Source organism: Uranotaenia lowii, chromosome 1 (assembly GCF_029784155.1).
Source record: "Uranotaenia lowii strain MFRU-FL chromosome 1, ASM2978415v1, whole genome shotgun sequence".
NCBI lineage: Eukaryota > Metazoa > Arthropoda > Insecta > Diptera > Culicidae > Uranotaenia > Uranotaenia lowii.
Window position 1 is genome coordinate 190,832,043 of NC_073691.1, and position 21,840 is coordinate 190,853,882.

General features: G+C 33.8%; 1 protein-coding gene across 2 annotated transcripts in view; it reads left to right on the plus strand.

Moving 5' to 3' along the window:
* Positions 1-21,840, plus strand: part of LOC129741324 (ETS-like protein pointed) — a 262,248-nt gene that overhangs the window by 23,274 nt on the left and 217,134 nt on the right. For both annotated transcript variants that reach the window (XM_055733047.1, XM_055733051.1), the window contains exon 2: positions 18,917-19,367. In XM_055733047.1, coding sequence (XP_055589022.1) covers positions 18,930-19,367 — 438 coding nt within the window. In that variant the 5' untranslated portion in view covers positions 18,917-18,929. The remainder of the gene's footprint in view (positions 1-18,916; positions 19,368-21,840) is intronic.

The following is a 21,840-nucleotide window of genomic DNA, read 5'->3' on the forward strand; positions in this document are numbered from 1 at the left end:
TGGCAAATGTCCACGCTTGTCCACGGAGGGGGAGGAGGGGGTCAAAAATCTCATTTTTCTGTCGACGTGGTATCTGAACGACCCCTTAGACGATTCTGAAACATTAAATTTTATAGAAATCGGTTGAAATCTAGCTGAGTTACAAGAGCGCGAATGAGTGAATTCACGTCACAAAATTTGATTTTTTGTAAAATTTGATATGAAAAATATGCTCTGAAAGCTTTTTTGACCCTCCAGATGGTCCGATTTTTACAAATCGAGCATAATATAGTTGATTTTTTAATAAGTTCCTTATTTTCAAATAAAATATCAAAAGATTGAAAAAAAAAATAAAAAACTAAATTTTTGGTGAATCTTCAAATGAAGACAGTAGTAATTTTAACGTATGATCCCTCAATATGTTGCTATTCAAGTACCAATCAAAATAAGGAAAAAGTTCTGTGAAGATACTGAAAATTTATGATAGTAAAATTCGGAACAACAAAATATCGTTTTCGAAAGTGCACATTAAATTTGAAGGCTCTATAGAATGGTTCAGTATAACTTTATATTTCGTGATGTGAATTCAGTCAACTACCCTGTTATGTTTAAACTGAGTGAATTCACGTCACAACTTCAAATAAGCATAACTTCGTTCGTTGTTGTTTAATCGAAAAGCTACGTCCATCAAATTGTGGGTAGTAATTTTCCCTACAACTCATCCGAAGACACCGATATTCTATTTCCACAGAGAGAACAGGAAATCAAAGTTGTATGTACTGAAATCGAAAATAGTCAATTCTAGCGTGAATTCACGTCACAAAAGTAATCGATCACAACAAAAACAACTAAAAATTTTTAATGACCATATTTTATTCATTTTGAAGGAAATTCAATTTGCGACCGTTTGCTACAATTATTTCATTTTCAAGAAAATTGGTTGACTTCTAGAATGATAACAGTGCAGAAAAGTCCGGAAAAGCGATTTCACGTCACGGTGGAATGTGTCAAATGCTGCCTATTTTGAAAAAAAAAAATGTTTCTAAGGCTCTGTGTTGAACCAATGAATTCAAATTGAGTCTAAAGTTTGATTTTTTCTAGTGTAAGTTAGTGAACTTTGTAAAAGTTTTCCAAGGAAAAAGCGAGACATTTCGAGAAAAAAAGCGGGCAAGCGGGACATTCAACAAAAAAGCGGGACATGTCGCTTAACTTTAAAATGCTGTTAATCACTGAAAATTGCATGAAACCCCCACAAAATTGGTATTGGGTAAAGGGCTAAACTAGGAGAAGATGAATTTTCCCTTTCTGACACCATCTTTACATCCAAGATGGCGGCTTCCGCTCAACTTTATATGACTAAAATTCGTATGAAACCCCACAATATGGGTATTAGGTGAAGGGGCTAAATTAGAAGAAATCGAATTTTGTTGTCTGACACCATCTTGAAATCCAAGATAGCGGCAACCGCTTAACTTTAAAATACTGTTTATCACTTAAAATCGCATGAAAGCCCCACAATATGTGTATTGGGTGAAAGGGCTAAACTAGAAGAAGTCGAATCTGACTATCTGACGCTATCTTTAAATCCAAGATGGTGGCTTCCACTTAACTTTAAATGCTGTAAATGACTAAAAATCGCATGAAATCGCCACAATATGGGTATGAAAGGGCTAAACTAGACTAAGTCAAATTTCGCTATCAGACGCCATCTTGAAATTCAAGATAGCGGCTCCATTGAATACCAGAATGATTTTAATCACTAAAAAATACATGAAATTTCCACAATATGGGTATTGTGTGGAAGGACTAAACCAGAAGAAGTCGAATTTCGCTATCTTTTACTATCAACGTAATTTGTAGTCAGTTTCCGATCTTTTTTGGTCATTTCTATTTTTATCATGTTACTGATGCACTAAGTATTTTTCGTGTTTTGCTTATGATTTTTTGCCATATTTGCTATTATTGTTATTCTACATATTTTTTTTACTATTTTTTGTCATTTGCCTTTGGTATGTATTTGTTTTGTAATTTTATGAAATTTTCATTTTTTTGTCCTTTTTCGAGTACTTTACAATTTTTTTTTTTATAAAATTGCGTTTATTAGAGAACATTTAAACATATTATTGGTGTTTTGCTAAATTATATTAGTTCTGTCCTGTTATAGCGAAAACTGTAGTTAATGTTGTTCTCTACGGGCACGAGACATGGATATTGCTCGAGAAGGACCTGCGTACATTCGGAGTATTCGAACGACGACTGTTAAGTACCATTTTTGGCGGTGTTCGCTGCGAAAACGGTATGAACTAGATGAACAGGGGCGCAACGATCGACGTTGTTAGACTAAGTGGAGCGTGATCTGGCAAATATTGGATGTCCGAGAAATTAGAGAACAGCTTCCATGGACCGAGTGAATTTTAGGATATATGTGCATCAAGTTAGGTCGTGAGACAGACAACTATGAAAATAGTAAATAAATCCTAAAAACTAAATGTGACTTGAATAGAACCAAATAAAGTTCAAATTTGGAAAAGGAACATCTGGAGAGGTATTAAAATAGTTTCCCTTGGAGATATCAATTTTGCACCTTAAACAAACTAAAGGTGGTTTGTTTTCGTTCCATTTTTTTTCATTCGATTTGAAGACAAATCAATTCTTTCTTTCTACAAAATGTTTTATTTTTGTTCCTTTTTTGTTTCATCTATTTCGAACTCTCAAAATGTTGGCACATGAAGGAATACTTTCTCAACATCGAATCCTAAAATACACTTGTAGTCTGCTGAAACTGTTCCAGCAGCAGCTGAAACACTTGAAACGGAACGCAGCCTTATGGCCAAAAACGATGGCCGGGGTAAAAGATCGGTCCAAGCACTTGTGCCTCGAACCGCCAGAAGGCAACAAACATACAAACGTTTTCGGGTCGGCCTCAGAAGGATCATCAGCTTATGGGTCCGTTTTAGTTTTGGTGTTGTGCCTTATGTGCCATCCCGAAAAGTCATTTGCGAGACTCCTGCACTGCTTCGGGGCCCGTAAGTGTTTTGTGGCAATCGATCCCAGTAGTAGGAGGAGATGCTGATGGAGATTGTGTTGGTGGGTGAAGGAAAAACGAAGGAATCGAAGGGATGCGAAGTGAATTTTTAATTTATTTTTGTTTCTTCCCGCTGGCCTCGCCGTCGCGTCGTCTTGGTGGAAAGTATGCGCGCGACCCGTTCATTGTTTGGTTACCAAAATTCGAAACAAACCAAACCACACACAGATGGAAGGCGCAATCGCGAGGCAAGAGAACGCGATCTTCTTCCACAGCTTGGGATTTATCTTTTTCCTTTTTTATGCTGCTCGCTCTCGGTTGATGATGAGCTATGGAGGAGTCAGCCTGGAACAAAGAATGCCCAAATTCTAAACAAATTTTCGCCCTCTGTCTGAATAATGGAAAGCGGCAAATAAGCTTCCTTATAAATTAAACATATGATGCTGCTTTTCGGTTGCGACCGACCATGATAATCGTTTCGAAAGGGTATTGTGGTTCAGTAGATACTCTTTCGAACCTGATAGCTCAAAATTCTTTCAAAAACTTGGAACTTCCAGAAACTTGAAGGTAAATTTACATTCATAGGTCTCGTGAAACGCACTCAAAGTCTATTGTGTCAATATGAAAAAATGTCCCATTTGACAGTTCAGTTTAAATGCTCAAACCAGAACCTTGAGTCAAAATACTCACGGTGATGTTTATGTTCACAAAACGAAGTTTTGGCTGTATGAGTGTAGGCGTCTAACGTCTACCTCAATAAATCGACCTTCTTCGACCGAGCCAAATCAATCATATTTCATCAGATTTAGCGTCTAGATCCGAAACCTGCCATCGTTCGATCCTCAAGAACCCTAACGGCACCGGTACCTCATACTTGACACCTTCCGAATGCATCTTATCGAGCTGGTCGTCGGCAAAGGAACAAAAAGGTGGGCGATACCCCGCCGTTAGTCTGCAGCTCAAATCATGCGCACCAAACTCCCACGCGTCTACGCGTAAAGCCGTGCGCGAAACTCGCTGATCGCGTCAACCAACTGCTAAATAAACTAGCTGGAAGTTGCGTCGCGTTGTTTGTCACATTCGTTTCACTTTCGATCTTGCACCAGCCGGTAAAACCTCGACAAAACGAGGTCAGTTCTGCCATGCCAGATTAGGTTCCAAAATCGGAACCACGCAGTTCTAACTCAGCCAAAGCAGAACATGTACGCTCTTCCAAGAACCGACTTAATTTGCTCACACACTCTTCGGTCCCGAAAGTATCTACTGATCAATGTTTATGCGCAACGAAACTCGGGAAATTTATGTGTATGTATGTGTCTAACAGATGGATTATGCTTTCGGAACACATGTTGTTTTAATCTGTCCGTTTTTTACTTTTCTTCTCTCCACGGGTATCGTCCCGAGGATCGCGGAACCGCATTTGCCGATCCTTAGGGCTATCTCAGTAAAGAACAAAGAAAAACTCACTGATGGAATCTGGGCTTTTTTTATTAGTTTTCTATGGAAAATGGAAAAAAAAATCGCAAGATGTGGACCAACAGATTTTGTCCCTTTTGCAGTTTTTGTGATGAAAAAAAAAAAACAAACCTGCATGCACTTGCCTTTCGATTGTTTTGAATTCATGACAAAAATGACAAAAATGACAAAAATGACAAAAAATCACAAAAAATTACAAAAATGACAAAAATGACAAAAATGACAAAAATGACAAAAATGACAAAAATGACAAAAATGACAAAAATGACAAAAATGACAAAAATGACAAAAATGACAAAAATGACAAAAATGACAAAAATGACAAAAATGACAAAAATGACAAAAATGACAAAAATGACAAAAATGACAAAAATGACAAAAATGACAAAAATGACAAAAATGACAAAAATGACAAAAATGACAAAAATGACAAAAATGACAAAAATGACAAAAATGACAAAAATGACAAAAATAACAAAAATGACAAAAATGACAAAAATGACACAAATGACAAAAATGACACAAATGACAAAAACTGACAAAAAATGACAAAAATTACAAAAATTACAAAAATGACAAAAATGACAAAAATGCCAAAAATGCCAAAAATGACAAAAAAATGACAAAAATGACAAAAAAAAAACAAAAATCACAAAAAATGACAAAAATGACAAAAAAAAGACAAAAATGACAAAAATGACAAAAATGACAAAAATGACAAAAATGACAAAAATGACAAAAATGACAAAAATGACAAAAATGACAAAAATGACAAAAATGACAAAAATGACAAAAATGACAAAAATGACAAAAATGACAAAAATGACAAAAATGACAAAAATGACAAAAATGACAAAAATGACAAAAATGACAAAAATGACAAAAATGACAAAAATGACAAAAATGACAAAAATGACAAAAATGACAAAAATGACAAAAATGACAAAAATGACAAAAATGACAAAAATGACAAAAATGACAAAAATGACAAAAATGACAAAAATGACAAAAATGACAAAAATGACAAAAATGACAAAAATGACAAAAATGACAAAAATGACAAAAATGACAAAAATGACAAAAATGACAAAAATGACAAAAATGACAAAAATGACAAAAATGACAAAAATGACAAAAAGACAAAAATGACAAAAATGACAAAAATGACAAAAATGACAAAAATGACAAAAATGACAAAAATGACAAAAATGACAAAAATGACAAAAATGACAAAAATGACAAAAATGACAAAAATGACAAAAATGACAAAAATGACAAAAATAACAAAAATGACAAAAATGACAAAAATGACAAAAATGACAAAAATGACAAAAATGACAAAAATGACAAAAATTACAAAAATGATAAAAATGATAAAAATGACAAAAATGACAAAAATGACAAAAATGATAAAAATGACAAAAATGACAAAAATGACAAAAATGACAAAAATGACAAAAATGACAAAAATGACAAAAATGACAAAAATGACAAAAATGACAAAAATGACAAAAATGACAAAAATGACAAAAATGACAAAAATGACAAAAATGACAAAAATGACAAAAATGACAAAAATGACAAAAATGACAAAAATGACAAAAATGACAAAAATGACAAAAATGACAAAAATGACAAAAATGACAAAAATGACAAAAATGACAAAAATGACAAAAATGACAAAAATGACAAAAATGACAAAAATGACAAAAATGACAAAAATGACAAAAATGACAAAAATGACAAAAATGACAAAAATGACAAAAATTACAAAAATTACAAAAATGACAAAAATGACAAAAATGACAAAAATGACAAAAATGACAAAAATGACAAAAATGACAAAAATGACAAAAATGACAAAAATGACAAAAATGACAAAAATGACAAAAATGACAAAAATGACAAAAATGACAAAAATGACAAAAATGACAAAAATGACAAAAATGACAAAAATGACAAAAATGACAAAAATGACAAAAATGACAAAAATGACAAAAATGACAAAAATGACAAAAATGACAAAAATGACAAAAATGACAAAAATGACAAAAATGACAAAAATGACAAAAATGACAAAAATGACAAAAATGACAAAAATGACAAAAATGACAAAAATGACAAAAATGACAAAAATGACAAAAATGACAAAAATGACAAAAATGACAAAAATGACAAAAATGACAAACATGACAAAAATGACAAAAATGACAAAAATGACAAAAATGACAAAAATGACAAAAATGACAAAAATGACAAAAATGACAAAAATGACAAAAATGACAAAAATGACAAAAATGACAAAAATGACAAAAATGACAAAAATGACAAAAATGACAAAAATGACAAAAATGACAAAAATGACAAAAATGACAAAAATGACAAAAATGACAAAAATGACAAAAATGACAAAAATGACAAAAATGACAAAAATGACAAAAATGACAAAAATGACAAAAATGACAGAAATGACAAAAAAGACAAAAATGAAAAAAATGACAAAAATGACAAAAATTACAAAATTGACAAAAATGACAAAAATGACAAAAAATGACAAAAATGACAAAAATTACAAAAATGACAAAAATGACAAAAATGACAAAAATGACAAAAATGACAAAAATGACAAAAATGACAAAAATGACAAAAATGACAAAAATGACAAAAATGACAAAAATGACAAAAATGACAAAAATGACAAAAATGACAAAAATGACAAAAATGACAAAAATGACAAAAATGACAAAAATGACAAAAATGACAAAAATGACAAAAATGACAAAAATGACAAAAATGACAAAAATGACAAAAATGACAAAAATGACAAAAATGACAAAAATGACAAAAATGACAAAAATGACAAAAATGACAAAAATGACAAAAATGACAAAAATGACAAAAATGACAAAAATGACAAAAATGACAAAAATGACAAAAATGACAAAAATGACAAAAATGACAAAAATGACAAAAATGACAAAAATGACAAAAATGACAAAAATGACAAAAATGACAAAAATGACAAAAATGACAAAAATGACAAAAATGACAAAAATGACAAAAATGACAAAAATGACAAAAATGACAAAAATGACAAAAATGACAAAAATGACAAAAATGACAAAATGAAATGACAAAAATGACAAAAATGACAAAAATGACAAAAATGACAAAAATGACAAAAATGACAAAAATGACAAAAAATGACAAAAATGACAAAAATGACAAAAATGACAAAAATGACAAAAATGACAAAAATGACAAAAATGACAAAAATTACAAAATTTGACATTTTTGTCATTTTTGTCTATTTTTGTCATTTTTGTCATTTTTGTCATTTTTGTCATTTTTGTCATTTTTGTCATTTTTGTCATTTTTGTCATTTTTGTCATTTTTGTCATTTTTGTCATTTTTGTCATTTTTGTCATTTTTGTCATTTTTGTCATTTTTGTCATTTTTGTCATTTTTGTCATTTTTGTCATTTTTGTCATTTTTGTCATTTTTGTCATTTTTGTCATTTTTGTCATTTTTGTCATTTTTGTCATTTTTGTCATTTTTGTCATTTTTGTCATTTTTGTCATTTTTGTCATTTTTGTCATTTTTGTCATTTTTGTCATTTTTGTCATTTTTGTCATTTTTGTCATTTTTGTCATTTTTGTCATTTTTGTCATTTTTGTCATTTTTGTCATTTTTGTCATTTTTGTCATTTTTGTCATTTTTGTCATTTTTGTCATTTTTGTCATTTTTGTCATTTTTGTCATTTTTGTCATTTTTGTCATTTTTGTCATTTTTGTCATTTTTGTCATTTTTGTCATTTTTGTCATTTTTGTCATTTTTGTCATTTTTGTCATTTTTGTCATTTTTGTCATTTTTGTCATTTTTGTCATTTTTGTCATTTTTGTCATTTTTGTCATTTTTGTCATTTTTGTCATTTTTGTCATTTTTGTCATTTTTGTCATTTTTGTCATTTTTGTCAGTTTTATCCTTTTAGTCATTTTAGAGAATTTTGTCAACTTTGCCATTTTTGTCATTTTTCTCATTTTGTCATGACAAAATTGACAAAAATGACAAAAAGGACAAAAATGACAAAAATGACAAAAATGACAAAAATGACAAAAATGACAAAAATGACAAATATGACAAAAATGACTGACTGAAATGAAATGACAAAAATTATAAAAATGACAAAAATCACAAAAATTACCAAAAATAACAAAAATGGCAACAATGGCAACAATGACAAAAATACAAAAATTACAAAAATGACGAAAAGGGCAACAATGGCATCAATGACAAAAATGACAAAAATGACGAAAATAATAAAAATTACCAAAATTAAAAGATGACAAAAATGACAAAAATGATAAAAATGACAAAAATGACAACGCTGCTTTCGTGTTTCTTTAAAAAAAATGAAAATTTTAGGTGGTGCTAGTCACTTTATTAAAGATTTTTCTTTGAATTATCACGATAATCTCTAAATTTGTGCAAATTGTTCAGTCAAAAAAAAAATCCCCCTCCCCCTTCCGTTCCTCAGTACGGCCTTTTTCCGAGGTTTTTAGAAAAACTCATTGAAAACAGTAAAATTTTATCAATTCACCAATAAAAGCAATGGTGCTGCATCCCATTCCAAGTGGTATCACAATCCAAGCCGTTTGCAAATCGAAAAACTGAATGACATCCTCTCCAATGACGGTCATAGTCTCGAGAGATTTTTTGTAACTGTGCAACCCGTACAATGAATAGAAGAGCCTTTTCCTTAAATGCTGATAAATTCCAGCTTCGAAAATGATTCGCTGGAAACGATGCAGTTTATGTATTACCGGTTCGCGATCGGGCCATATGTAAAATTCCAGGTGTGCAAAAAGATACTGCGGCAGAATGCGTAACGTCGAACGTCCAGTTTTTCTGTCTATTTTCTTTATCAGTAATCTTTCTGCATCTAATAAAGTCACCGGTACCGGAAAGGACCCATTCATATAGAACGAATCGGTTAGAACCACTTCAATATCTTTGAAATTTTGGACAATAAAGTCGTACAAAACTTTAATAGGTGTGTACAAAGGGCTTTTCAAATCGCTCAGAGTTTGTGGTTCTTTTCCGAACGAAGCTGTCGACATGAGGGCGGTGAGCTTAGATTCGTATGCTGTTAGCAGTAGAAAAAAAATTACAATCATAGCGATAGCAGCGACTTGTTCCACTTTTTTGGTCTTGGTAAGGTCGTATCGTTCGATTCCTAAGAGCGCCAATAAGAACAAATTGTTCTGAAATACATCCGGCATCCAATGGTGGAGAAATGTGAATGTAGAGAAAAGAATCCCGATCAGGATCCAAACTTGCAGTTCGAAGGGATTTGTAAACACCTCCCATACCATTCGTTTCTTGCTTCTTCCCAATATCACCACTACTTTCATCATCGGCTCAATGGCTTCCAAAAATTGATCGCTGAGTTGGTGGCCATAATAAGTATGTCTTTCAAAGGTCAGAGAAGTATTCGATAGTTCGTGCACTCTGTAGCTTTTTCTAGCAAAGATGTTTTCTTTGACATGTTTGAACCGTATCGTTGCATTCATTCTGGAATACATTATTGCGAATGTCTTGTATTCCGGATCGATTCTTAAATATTTAACTCCTATTGTTCCCATATTCGCTTTGAACATTGTAATATTTACTCCATGCATATTGTTGAGAGGATCCAAAAATACATTTTCCCATCGAGATGCCCCTCGAAATAGTTTTAGATAGTACGGATAAAGAAATTTGACCATATGAAAGTCTGAATTATTAACAGGTACTATGAAGGTGGAATAGGTATTTCTCACAAGGTGTAGCTGCCTTATTATTGGAGAAATTTCTGCCTTTTCACATTTCATGATGTAAATGATTTTTACAGGAAAAGGTATTACATATCCAAAATCTGCTTGCACTTTCTTTTTCTGGAAGAAAAATTGTTTATCATCAATTGATAAAAAAAAATCGGTAATTCAAAACTGTCCTACATATAATGGATCTATAATTGCCAGAGAGGGTCTTCTTTTTGTGTAAATAAGATCGTATCCGGACTTCAAGTACACACCACGATATACGCGATGTACTGCAGACCCTCGGGCAGATATGTTGGCAAACATAGCTTCGAACAGGATATAGTTTTCGCTAGTGTAGTGTGGCCAATGCCACCACACCTCCGGAACGCCGTAGTATTCTTGCACAGTACGTTCGTAAACTTTGAAAATGAAATCGAGTAGCTTCGAATTTACTGGTGCTGGGGCATATTCTAAAACCATCCCGGTACTAGGGGATGTAAATGCCAAAATTGAAGCAAAACTGAACTATTTCATGGTGAAGTATCAACTGAAGAAACGGTCAAAGGTAATAGGTATTTGGTGCTATTGCTGCATGTATTGTTGGTTCGAAAATTAAATAAAATATTCAGGAGAAAACGGAAACTTGATTAGATTAAGTGTTTACATTATCGGTCGATAAACCGTGGCAGTAGTATGAAAGAGTGCAAGAAGAGTGCAAGAGTGTAATGACAAAAATGACAATGGGAGATATTAATTAACCAAACAGTAGCTCTGTGCTCCATACAAGAGTTTAGAGAGTTTGGGAAGCTTTTAGGAACAGGCAGCTAAAAAAAATTAGCTCCTAATGTTATTTTTGGGCAAAATTTTGCCATGAGAAGGTACTTGAAAGACACGCCGACGAAAAAACATTTGATTTTTTTAACAAAAATTTACGAAAAATGTACAAACTGCTCTCACATAAGAGCAGACATTTCAGAAGTGCATTTTTCATAAATGAAATACAACTTTTAAATAAATGTATGTATGTATGTTTGACCCACCAGTGGCTGATAGGTCTATCGACCCGAGTCGGTACGGGAAGTCTCGATCGCGCATTCAAATATTGTTCATCCTTAACTCATCAACAATAATTGCAGCACTACCAAGGGGTCCGTTACCACTGGCTTGGGACAGGTTTGACTCATCTCTCTACCTTCAAACTGTTCGAAACAAATAAGAAATCCTGGAAAGGTACCTGAGTAACCTATTCAAGATTCCAAATTTGTCGAGATATTCCAGCTAGCTTGAACCCACAATCCATTGTATATAAGTTTTCCGTTCGTTTGATGCCCTGTCCTACCCCCCACTAAACCTCAATAAAAGAGTTAAGCTATTTTGTATTCAAATAAGAAAGTTTAAAATCTAGAAAAAAATGGTAATTTAAAAATCTCAAAACAGTACGGAAAATAAGGAACGAGCTCACCAAATTCAACAGCATGAGAACCCGCCAACAACGGTAGAAGGTCTTTCATCTTCGATTTCTTGACTTCTAATAAGATTATTTTCCGGATGGCTCCTGATGATCGTTGGTTGTCTTCTTCCGAATTTTTTCAGAATATTCTATTTTCTGTCATAATTCACTTGAGTCACACTCACACAACCCGACACACATCGCAGCAACCTTGATTAATTCTATGTTCTAGATAACGGTCTGAAGAGGACTTCCCCAACAAGTACCTAAAAGCTTCCTTCGCCATCACATGAAAATCACCATTTTGTTCTGAATAAGTTACTTCAAGACTAACTTTTCTCATCCAAACAGCTTTTCCAGACGCTCTTCACATTAATCCCTTTCTCATCATCAAGAACCCAAATTCATATATAAAAAAAACTAACAAAACACGTCGCTTCCTCAGCGCGGCAAGCAACACTTTCAATAAAATAAATCTTATTTCACCGGGAATTCACGGAGCATCCGGTGACACTTTAACAGTTCATCTGCTGAGACATCACTTTTCATCACTGTGGTGACTCTCATTTTTTTTATTGTGACCGCGACAAGTCTCCTCCGACTAAACGCGACTGTAGTCTCGCAAACTAGTTTATAGACTGGAAGTTTTCGTTCGGTTGTATGCACCATGTATTCAAGTTGCGCTTACACTACACGCTCAACTAATAAAATCTACCTAGTGCAGTACACGATCAGAGATAAAACAATATTTCATACAATCATTCAATCCAACTTTTTACAGTAAGTGGTCAATCTCAATTTGTATGTATGTATATATTCTTTAAATTTGTTTAGGAATTTATTTTAATACCTACACTGTACTACCACAATCACTTTTTGAAAACGAAAGAAAAACGCGTGCGATGGGCAAAAGTCATCGCCTACTCCTCCTGAAATACAACTCTTAAGCGGGCCATAGACTACACAAATGGCCTGTACAAATTCGATGATTCCACGACGATTGTTTGATCTATGCTCGCCCACACACTATACAAACATTTTTCACGCGAACACAAACGATTGCTGTCGAAAACAGCAACAGCAACAAAAAAAAACCATCTCCACCCGGCTGGGAGGATGGTTTGTACAACATATTTCGATCCCGACCGATTTTACTCCAACCGTTTGGGCGCTCATTCAAGCAGTGATAGTGTATGGCAAATCGTGTTTACATCAACAAAAATTTTCATCGAATTTGTACAAATGTTGTGTAGTCTGTGGCCCGCTTTAAATAAATCTATAAAAAAAAATCTAAATCATTTTAAATCTTCCTCCAGTACAAAAAAACAACTCAAACACTCCGTTGATTCCAGGAAAACCATAAAATTTGTTACTTTGGTTAACAGAAAACAGGAAAAGTTTTTTTCAACCAGGTTTTTTCCTTGTTAGAATGCTTTCCAAAACAGAACTTTCGTAAAATTAGCTTACAAATATCTCCAACATTTTTTTTTGAATGAAAGTTTTTGTGAAAATATCACTTTTTCATTCAAAAACAAAGTTTTTGAAACTCAATTTATCGCTGAGCAGCTATCAATATTTTTTTCAAAAAACATTTAAAACACTAGAAGAAGACCTAAAAGTTGATTCTACTTACTTTTTAAGAGATGTCTGAAGTAAAAAAGCCGTAGTAAAATGAGTTTTAAATTCATCGAAAATTTACACCGTTTTGTTTACCCTTTTTTCCTAACCACAAAACGTCAAACATTTACCTGGCATCGCGGATAATGACAAAAATGACAAAAATTACAACAAATGTAATGGAGATAAAAATATCCTAAAATTACTTATCGAATCCACACTTCTCCTGGTCAATCTAACTGTAACGAACTATGACTATATGAAAATGAGAAAGACTTTTGAGCTGACAGAAAATTTCAAAGTAAATCGACTTCTCCCAGCTGAGTACCTATGGCAAATTAGATTGAGTCTTCCGCTCGGAAAATTTCTTCATTGATGAGGTTTTCTACAGAAAGAGAGATCGAAGAGACGAAAACTTTTGCTGGTTGAAAGATTACTTAAAAAAATATCAAAACAGATCATAACTTTTGCTTTAAAAATATATAGGGGAAATAAGGGCATAAAGAGCACCCAGGGCAGTACTTTCTACATGAGTACGTATTTTCTGAAACAAATTTTAATGAGGACTTGTTTCGTCCTACGTATAGTATAGAGTATTTCCTGAGACAGATTGTGGTAGGGTAGCGTTTTGTTTTTGTTTTGAAAAATGTAAACACCAACTGGTCGCCATTTTGATCTTTGATGATAAGCACTGTTCAATGCTTTCTTTTAAAAACTTCTTTAATTAAAAGCATCAACATACCTTCATGTCTCAACTTGTTATGAATTTACAAATCATTAAATAAAGAATTTATATTCTCCTCACCAAAGTGCGCTTGCAAAACCACAACAATTGCATTGCCAATTTTATTTCGTTACTATCTGGTCATTGAACATACGTAATGTTGTTGTTATGTTTACCCTACCACGATATGCCGAGAAAATGTAAACATGAGAAATCAGCTGTTCGTCTGACAAGTGGGGAAATGCCTTATTAATTTTTCACCAAAAAAAAAGTATCCGTTTTCATCTTTACTAAAATATTAAATAATAACCAGCTAGGTTTTCAAGGGACGAAAATATTATACTTTTTGAGCACCACCAAATCAGCTTTTATGAACTTCATCTTGATCTGAAATGTACGCACTGCAACATGATTTACACGGGCTTGTGATATAGCTCAGTTGGCAAGTCTGTTGTCTCCTGAGCCGATGTCCGCGAGTTCGAGCCCAAGAGTAAACATCGAACACAGTTGTACCGGATAGTTTTTCAATAACGATCCGCCAACTGCAACGTTGATAAAGTCGCGAATGCCATAAAGATGGTAAAACGACTATAATCGAAACAAAAAAAAAAAAATGATTTACACATTGTTTCTCAATTTTCACCATCATAAAATTTTTGATTTTTCACTTATATCAATTTTAAAACGTATTTTAACTAAAATTTGCATCGATCCTGAATGATAAATGAAAAAAAATCACCTTGACCAGGAATCGAACTCGAGTCTACTGATTACCTCTCCGACACCTTACCACAGGGGTAAAAGTTGGTCACTTTTTAGTAACTTTGTCACTTTTTTCAGACTGGTCACTCAGATGTTACTTATTTCGCAATTTGGTCACTAAAGTCACATTTTTCAATAATAACTTAACAACTGAGCTCATTTTTAAACATTTTTTTCTAATTATTTAAAATTTCGTTTTATGTCACTCGTTTCAAGACACCTAGTAAGTATTATCAGGTTTGACACTAGTTTTTTTTTCCTTTCGATCGAAATTGGATAAATGACTCAGATCCAGTAAGGAAGTTGATTGTTTTGCCTTGATATATGGTTAAAACTTGATCATTTTCTGGTTGGAAAAATTGAATTTGAACAAAAATGGATATGTTCTTCCCTAAACCTAGTGTAAATAACTGCTAAATTCAAAGCACGTCGATGCTGTGAACTTCGCAAAGCAACAAGTATTATGAAAACTAATACCCACGACACTTAACTCTCTAAAAGCTTCCAAAAACATGCATATGTCATCCACTATATCATGATGAAAGCGAGTGCTGTATCGCAAAATTGCAAAAAGTATTAGAACTTTTAAAAATGGCATGGCAGGTAACATTTGTCATGCTGATCAAGTTTTTGGTTGAATTTAATGTGAGGTGAACTTGTGAAAAGTGACTCAATCGAATCGAAAAAATCTAGTTATTACTTCAAAGTTAGCATATTTATAGACATTTTTCTTTAAAAGATAGCTTGGTATCAGTTAATGATTTCAAAACCCTTTTCAGTTATATCTCCACCTTTTTGCAGGTTGGCTCATGAATTTTCTACAGTATTCTGAGGAAGTTCTGAGATGTTTCAAAAAAAATTTAGACGCTATTGTCAAAGTGTTCGAGGCATTTTAAAACTTAATAAAACCTTTTTATTTGTTGATGATTGTTTTAAATTCTGCTTGATGTTTCATTATTATTGCCAAATGTTCTTTGAGTTAGTTTTGAATTAACAAAAAGATTTTCTACGTAGAAGTTTATTCTAGTGAAATTTCTGCGCTTTTTTGTGTTAATTGAATCTTTCGTTAATTTTTTCTAAGCTTCTGGGAGTCTTCTGTCAATATTCGGTTCACATACTACAAAGCTATTTTCAATCTTGTATCAATGTGTTGTCACTTTTTTATAAGCATCCTCCAATTGTTTTGTCCCGAATTTCTTTATTTATCTGTGATTTTTTTTTCAACATTGTGCCAAACTTAATCTTGAGTCTATTCTTTAAAGTTTTCGTCAAACAAGTGCTAGTTGCTAGTTTCAGTACATTTGTAGAATTTTCAATTTAATTTTAGTCTTCTTCAACTATGTTAGTGGCTTTGAAAAAAATCTGATTTGGGTGTAGGGTGAACTTGGAAAAGGTTTGTTTTTTTTTTTCAAAAAAAATGTATAAACTTGAATTATCCGTCGGGTTCAGTTGTCGTAGCCCCTACACTGCAAAAAATCCACCCTTGGGATGTATGTTTCCTCACACATAAGGTCTTCAAAACTGCTCTACGCTTATATTTCATATACTTCATATTATCATCATATGTCACACATAAATTGTATATCCATAACATAAAGTTAATGATATTGACCCATACATTCTATGGTTTTCGTCTTTGAAAATATCCGTGTTTTCAAAATGGCCACCCTGAAGAAAAAGTTGGTGTGCCCTTTTAAGTGTCAATTCAAACATTTCAATTGGGTAAGTATTACTCTATTATAAAAAAACATCGATTATTGATCTCTTCTAATCTCCTCCACAGGAAACCAAGCCCTGACTACTGAGGCAAGGACGTCGGCCTGGTGTTAATCGAAGCCGTCGATATTGTTCCATTCGACTGGAACAATCGTCTTAGCTGCTGATTTTTCGGTGCGGAATTCGCGTTTCTGTGCCAATGGAATACGAACGCGAGACATGTAAGTATTAGGCTTAGCATTTTTATATTTATTTTTATTTAAAATAAAAATTTCAAAAATGTTTCCAACCATACTCTCACATTTTTTATTTCCCTCCGAAAACCAATTCGAACAAAATAAAACGTCTTCAAGTAGGCATGCACGGAAACGCCAAGATGTAGGCAGATGTTTGAGTGCAATGTATAGGCTTATAATATTTATGTGTGGGATTTTATTTTTATGTGACGCATATAAAAGTCATAATTTTGTATTCTATATGTGTGGACACGTTATTTCCAAATGGGAATCACATTGCAAAAATCTATAAGGCTAACACATATCCCCAATATGTGGATTTTTTGCAGTGTAGGGTACGATCTTTCAGTTCTCTCCCACTGATGTTTCAGAACTTTAGGATTCTGTAGTCGCTATTCCTAAATCATCAAAATTCTTTCAGGTAAAATGTTCCTTTTTGTCCAACATATGCCTTTCTATTAGTGAGGACAATAGCCTTTTAAAAAACTTATTTTTAACAAGCAAATTGTCTTGGAATCGTTCTATAGGAATTTTTAAATCACTGTTGAGTTACTTTTCGACTTGATTTGGTCACTATTTCTACTCTTATTTTACTTAACAGTTACTATTTTTACCTACTTTTTTGCCTCATGGTCGCTTCGAGCCCTGTTACCAATAGGCCAAATCGTCAGATGAAACAAGCAAAAATAATATATTCCAAGATACCTAGCTCTTAAAATATTTCATATAAACGCCAACGGACAATCTTTTAACAAACCTTAACACCATCTACTGACAGAAAAGGTCAACATTTCTCGATAATTGAATTTTTCACTTGTACCGCTCGTTCCGGGGGGTTAAAATGCACTCTAATATGCTTTTGTTCAAATTTGGAATACATTTGCAAAATGTACTCTGACATACTTTCACCAATTTTTGGAGAAATGCTATGCCACTGACTCAATTTGATTGAGAACCTGACTCGTTTTTGCGCATTCAGATTCCTCAATTAAAAATAATAATCTTCAATTTAAAAAGATAACTTATTTGTATTGCATATCTGGTTGAGCCTGATCATTGATTCCAAATTCCACGGAACAGTGCTGAGGATATTGCGATTAAGGGTTTTGATGACTTGGCCAAGTATTTATTTTGATTAGTATCCTGGTTTATGTTATAACATGATATATAATACAGATTGTTTTACCAAGGTCTTAATTTAATTTAGTTCAATTCATTCAGATGAAGATAAATTTTATCTAGTTTTATTAAGATGTTTAATTCAAAATCTTAAAATTGCAAAGTTTTCCAGTTTAAGTTTAAACATCTAGTAGCCACTTGAAAGCAAGTGATAAATAACATAATTAAGACACCCGAGGGGGGGTTTAGGGTTTGCCAAACGTGCACGCTTGTCCTAGCAGAGGAAGGAGGGGGTCTGAACGGCCCCCAAGTTAAAAAAAAAGCTTTGAATTTCGAATGACGACACTGATACCGAAATACCGTGCTAATTTTGGAGAGCCAAGACCACGTAGAGAAAGATCTCAGTGTGTTTGTTGTGCAAATGAACCTTCAAAATGCTAGTTATTTCCGACCGTGTAATATAAATTGTCTTTTTTCTTAGCGTGTTTTACTGAATAGTTGCATTTCTGCCGCAGCATTTGATGGTGGCGCTTTTGGATTTTGTCCGTCGATTTTTGCAAGAGTTCCGAATCTTGTAATGGATAATTTTTGAAACAAGTCAAGCTGAAGCTCTATTATTCAGTTGACTTCATCGAGTCGAATTCGCTGCTAGATTCCCCGTCAAAAAACGCTCATCGTGCCCTGAATAATGGTGCTTATACTGCCCCAGGGGGCTTCTCATTATGCCCCTACGGTGACTGGTTTTCAGCTTTCGGCAAAAAAATTTAAAATGCATTTTTAAACGTTTTTATTAACTTTTTCAAGTTTTATCCAATTAGGCAATAGACTATTTGAGTGTCTGAACACGAAACAATGATGTAATTCACATATTACAGCTGTTCTCTATGGTTAAATAAGCGTTTTCCTTAAGGTGGCCATTATGCCCTTATCTCCCCTAGGAAACATATTAGTTTTTACGTAACGTAAATAACCATAATCTAATTACATTTTTCTTCTTCTAATTTCCAGGCCATCGCCAGCAATGGAATTGGAGGCAGCGTACGAAGCACTAGCGGACTACTCGCTGCAAGAGGCGCCCTTCTACGAGGCCCCACTGAAGACGGTCTCGAGTTCGTTATTTTCCGGGCAACTGCCTCAGCAACAACAACAGCAGCAACATCAGCTGCGGCACCAGCACCAGAACTTCCAGCAACAGCAGCAGCTTCAGCAAGGGCCGCTGAAGTCAGCCCTCCGCCAAATGGCCGCATCCTCGCTGATGCTGACCGGTGGCGGCGCCACTAGCGCTGGTGGCAAACTGATGCAACTAGCATCTGGCAACTCTGGCCTACAACAACAAGAACATCAACAGAATGTGCCATCTGTCGCGCTAGTCCCATCGCTGGTGCCCTCTTCCGGTGGCATCCTGAAGAGTAAGAAGAACTTCAAGAAGTCTGTCAGCTTTCTGCCGACGTTCGTACAGGTGAGTGTTTGTTGTAGACAATATTGTTTATAATCTTTCGAAGCGATTGGTTGGTATGCAAGGTTTGCACTCTGGCTGGCGGCTATTTATACATTTCCATTGGAACGCGCACCATTAGGAACGTGATCGATCGGCCACGCTTCTCACCGCCTCAAACCGATAAACAGTCAGTGTCGTCTCTTCGAGTAGGTTTTTGTTTTCAAATTCGGGTACAATGGACAAATGATGCATAAGCATTTGATTCAGTCTACCAACGCAATCTTGATAGAATCACCGGCGTATCGATGCACAAACGGAAAAGTTACGCGCGATCGATTGGCTCCTGATTTCTGATTTACTGCAATCGATATCCAACCCGAAACGGGAAGTTGAAGCTATGAAATATTAATTTCTTTCCAATTCCGATTCCGAAAGTAGCTGCCAGCTTGCGATCGTGTGATACGAACTTTTTTGTTTTTTTTCCTATTTATCCGTTGATCAACGATTGCGTCATTCTGAATGATAATTTTAGCGTTGTTTCTTCACAAGGTAGCAACGACGTTTTTAAAAATTTGATTTACATGCACAATATCTGTACGGAAAATGGGCGAAATGGTTTTTAGGGAAGAATGACCCTGGTTATTAAATTCTCGCAAAAAAACCTTATATCGTTTGATTTCCATTTGATTTTGATGTTAATTTCTTTTTGGTATTTCGCGGTCATTTTTATTTATTTTTATTCACTTCGCGGTCATTGAACATGCTTAATGTTATTGTTACTCAGTGGATGTTTGACGTTTTGTAGTTAGGAGAAAATCTACGGCCGTTCTTCTAAATGGAGAACGTGGTGTCGCTAGTGTTTGCCTCATAACTTCCATAGTCAGTGGCTTTGGTTCTCAAGCTCAATTCTGTTACCCCTATTAAAATTTATCTATGGGTGGTAAACAGAGCAAAGTTGAGTTCGACCCTTCAAGCGTGTTCGAAAATAGCCGTTATCAATGCTTTGCCCAAACTTTTGCTTTTCGGAGAAGCTTAACATCGCAAACTTGCTTATCAGAAGGAAAAGTTTGCGATGATTTAACCTGATCCGATTGCGGTGAAACAATCCAATTCATGCGTTAGCTTTATCAGTGCGGGTGGCTCCATTTGGTGAATTGACGTTATGAAGACAGATTAGAATTAACTATGGTCACAGGGGGTTTCTTTTTCTTTTTCATTTACCAATCGGTCCACCATGCATTCTTAGCTTGTGAGAAAAAAAAATCACGAGTGTGTGATATATTGTCTGGTCGAATTATAACCGCATATTTAATGTGTTTAATTACACAAAGCTGTCATAATTTATACAACAACGCACCCGGCGAAAATGTCTCGGGTGAATGGAATTTTCTTTCTTGTTTCTGTATCTGTATCGCTTCTTTTTTTTGCTTGACTACATTTACCGCCCCCATCCCAAAGTTCCACTGGATTACTGTTGAGATTTTTCTTTCGTTTTCGCGCGCCGAAGTATGATGGGAAAGAGTTAAACCGGGCGGATAGGAGTGTCGCTAGGATGCTGAATTTTTGTAGCACAAAATTGCTGAAGTTATTAATATTTACAATTTTCAATAGAGTTTCAAACTCGATTATTTTCGATGTGCTGTTGAAGTAGACAAAATTTTGGCGAAAAACTCAACACACAAAGGTACAAGGTTAAAAAAAAGTGGGTTCTAAACATTTCAACAGCTATATTTTGCCAATCACCATGCCGAATTTCACAAATTTTAACTATTCGCAGTGTCTAGTTTTAATCTAAAGAACTTCATGTTACTCCTAAATCAAAGGATTTTGACATACCCATAAGTTTTATAGCATATAGAGAAAGTTTATAACATGGAAAATCCTTGAACCAAAAAGAAAAAAAAAACAATGTTTTCCAATGTTATAATCTAGTATGGCAACACTGTGAACTTTCAAACTTTCTGAGAAAAAAAAAGAGAAAAACTATACAATGTATCCCAGACCCGAATGACCATCAATGGTTAAAAGGTCTTAAATAAATATTATTATTATTATACAATGTATTATACTTATACTAAAACACATGTTAAATTATTACTCGGAAAATAATAAAAAGGTAAAATTTACCTTTTTCACCTAGCAAAAAGGTAAATTTTACCTCTTTTCAATTCACCTGGCAAAACGGTAAATTTTACCATTTTCGCATTCACCTAGCAAAATAGTAAATAATACCGTTTTCCCATTCACTGATTCAAAAAGTAAATGCTTTTTGGTTTGGTTGGTTTCTTCAATAAAAATTAAAACAAAATTCATTCAAATAATTATATTTATTTGAAATAAATAGGGACTATTCATTATATTTATTTTTGTAATGTATCAACGTGTTTAAAAAAAATTATTGAGGTAAATCCTTTTTCGCCAGGCTCGTGGCAATTCAGTTTCACGTTCTTCAGCGCCATAATGGCGACTAATCCAGTCAGATCCGGGTTTTCCG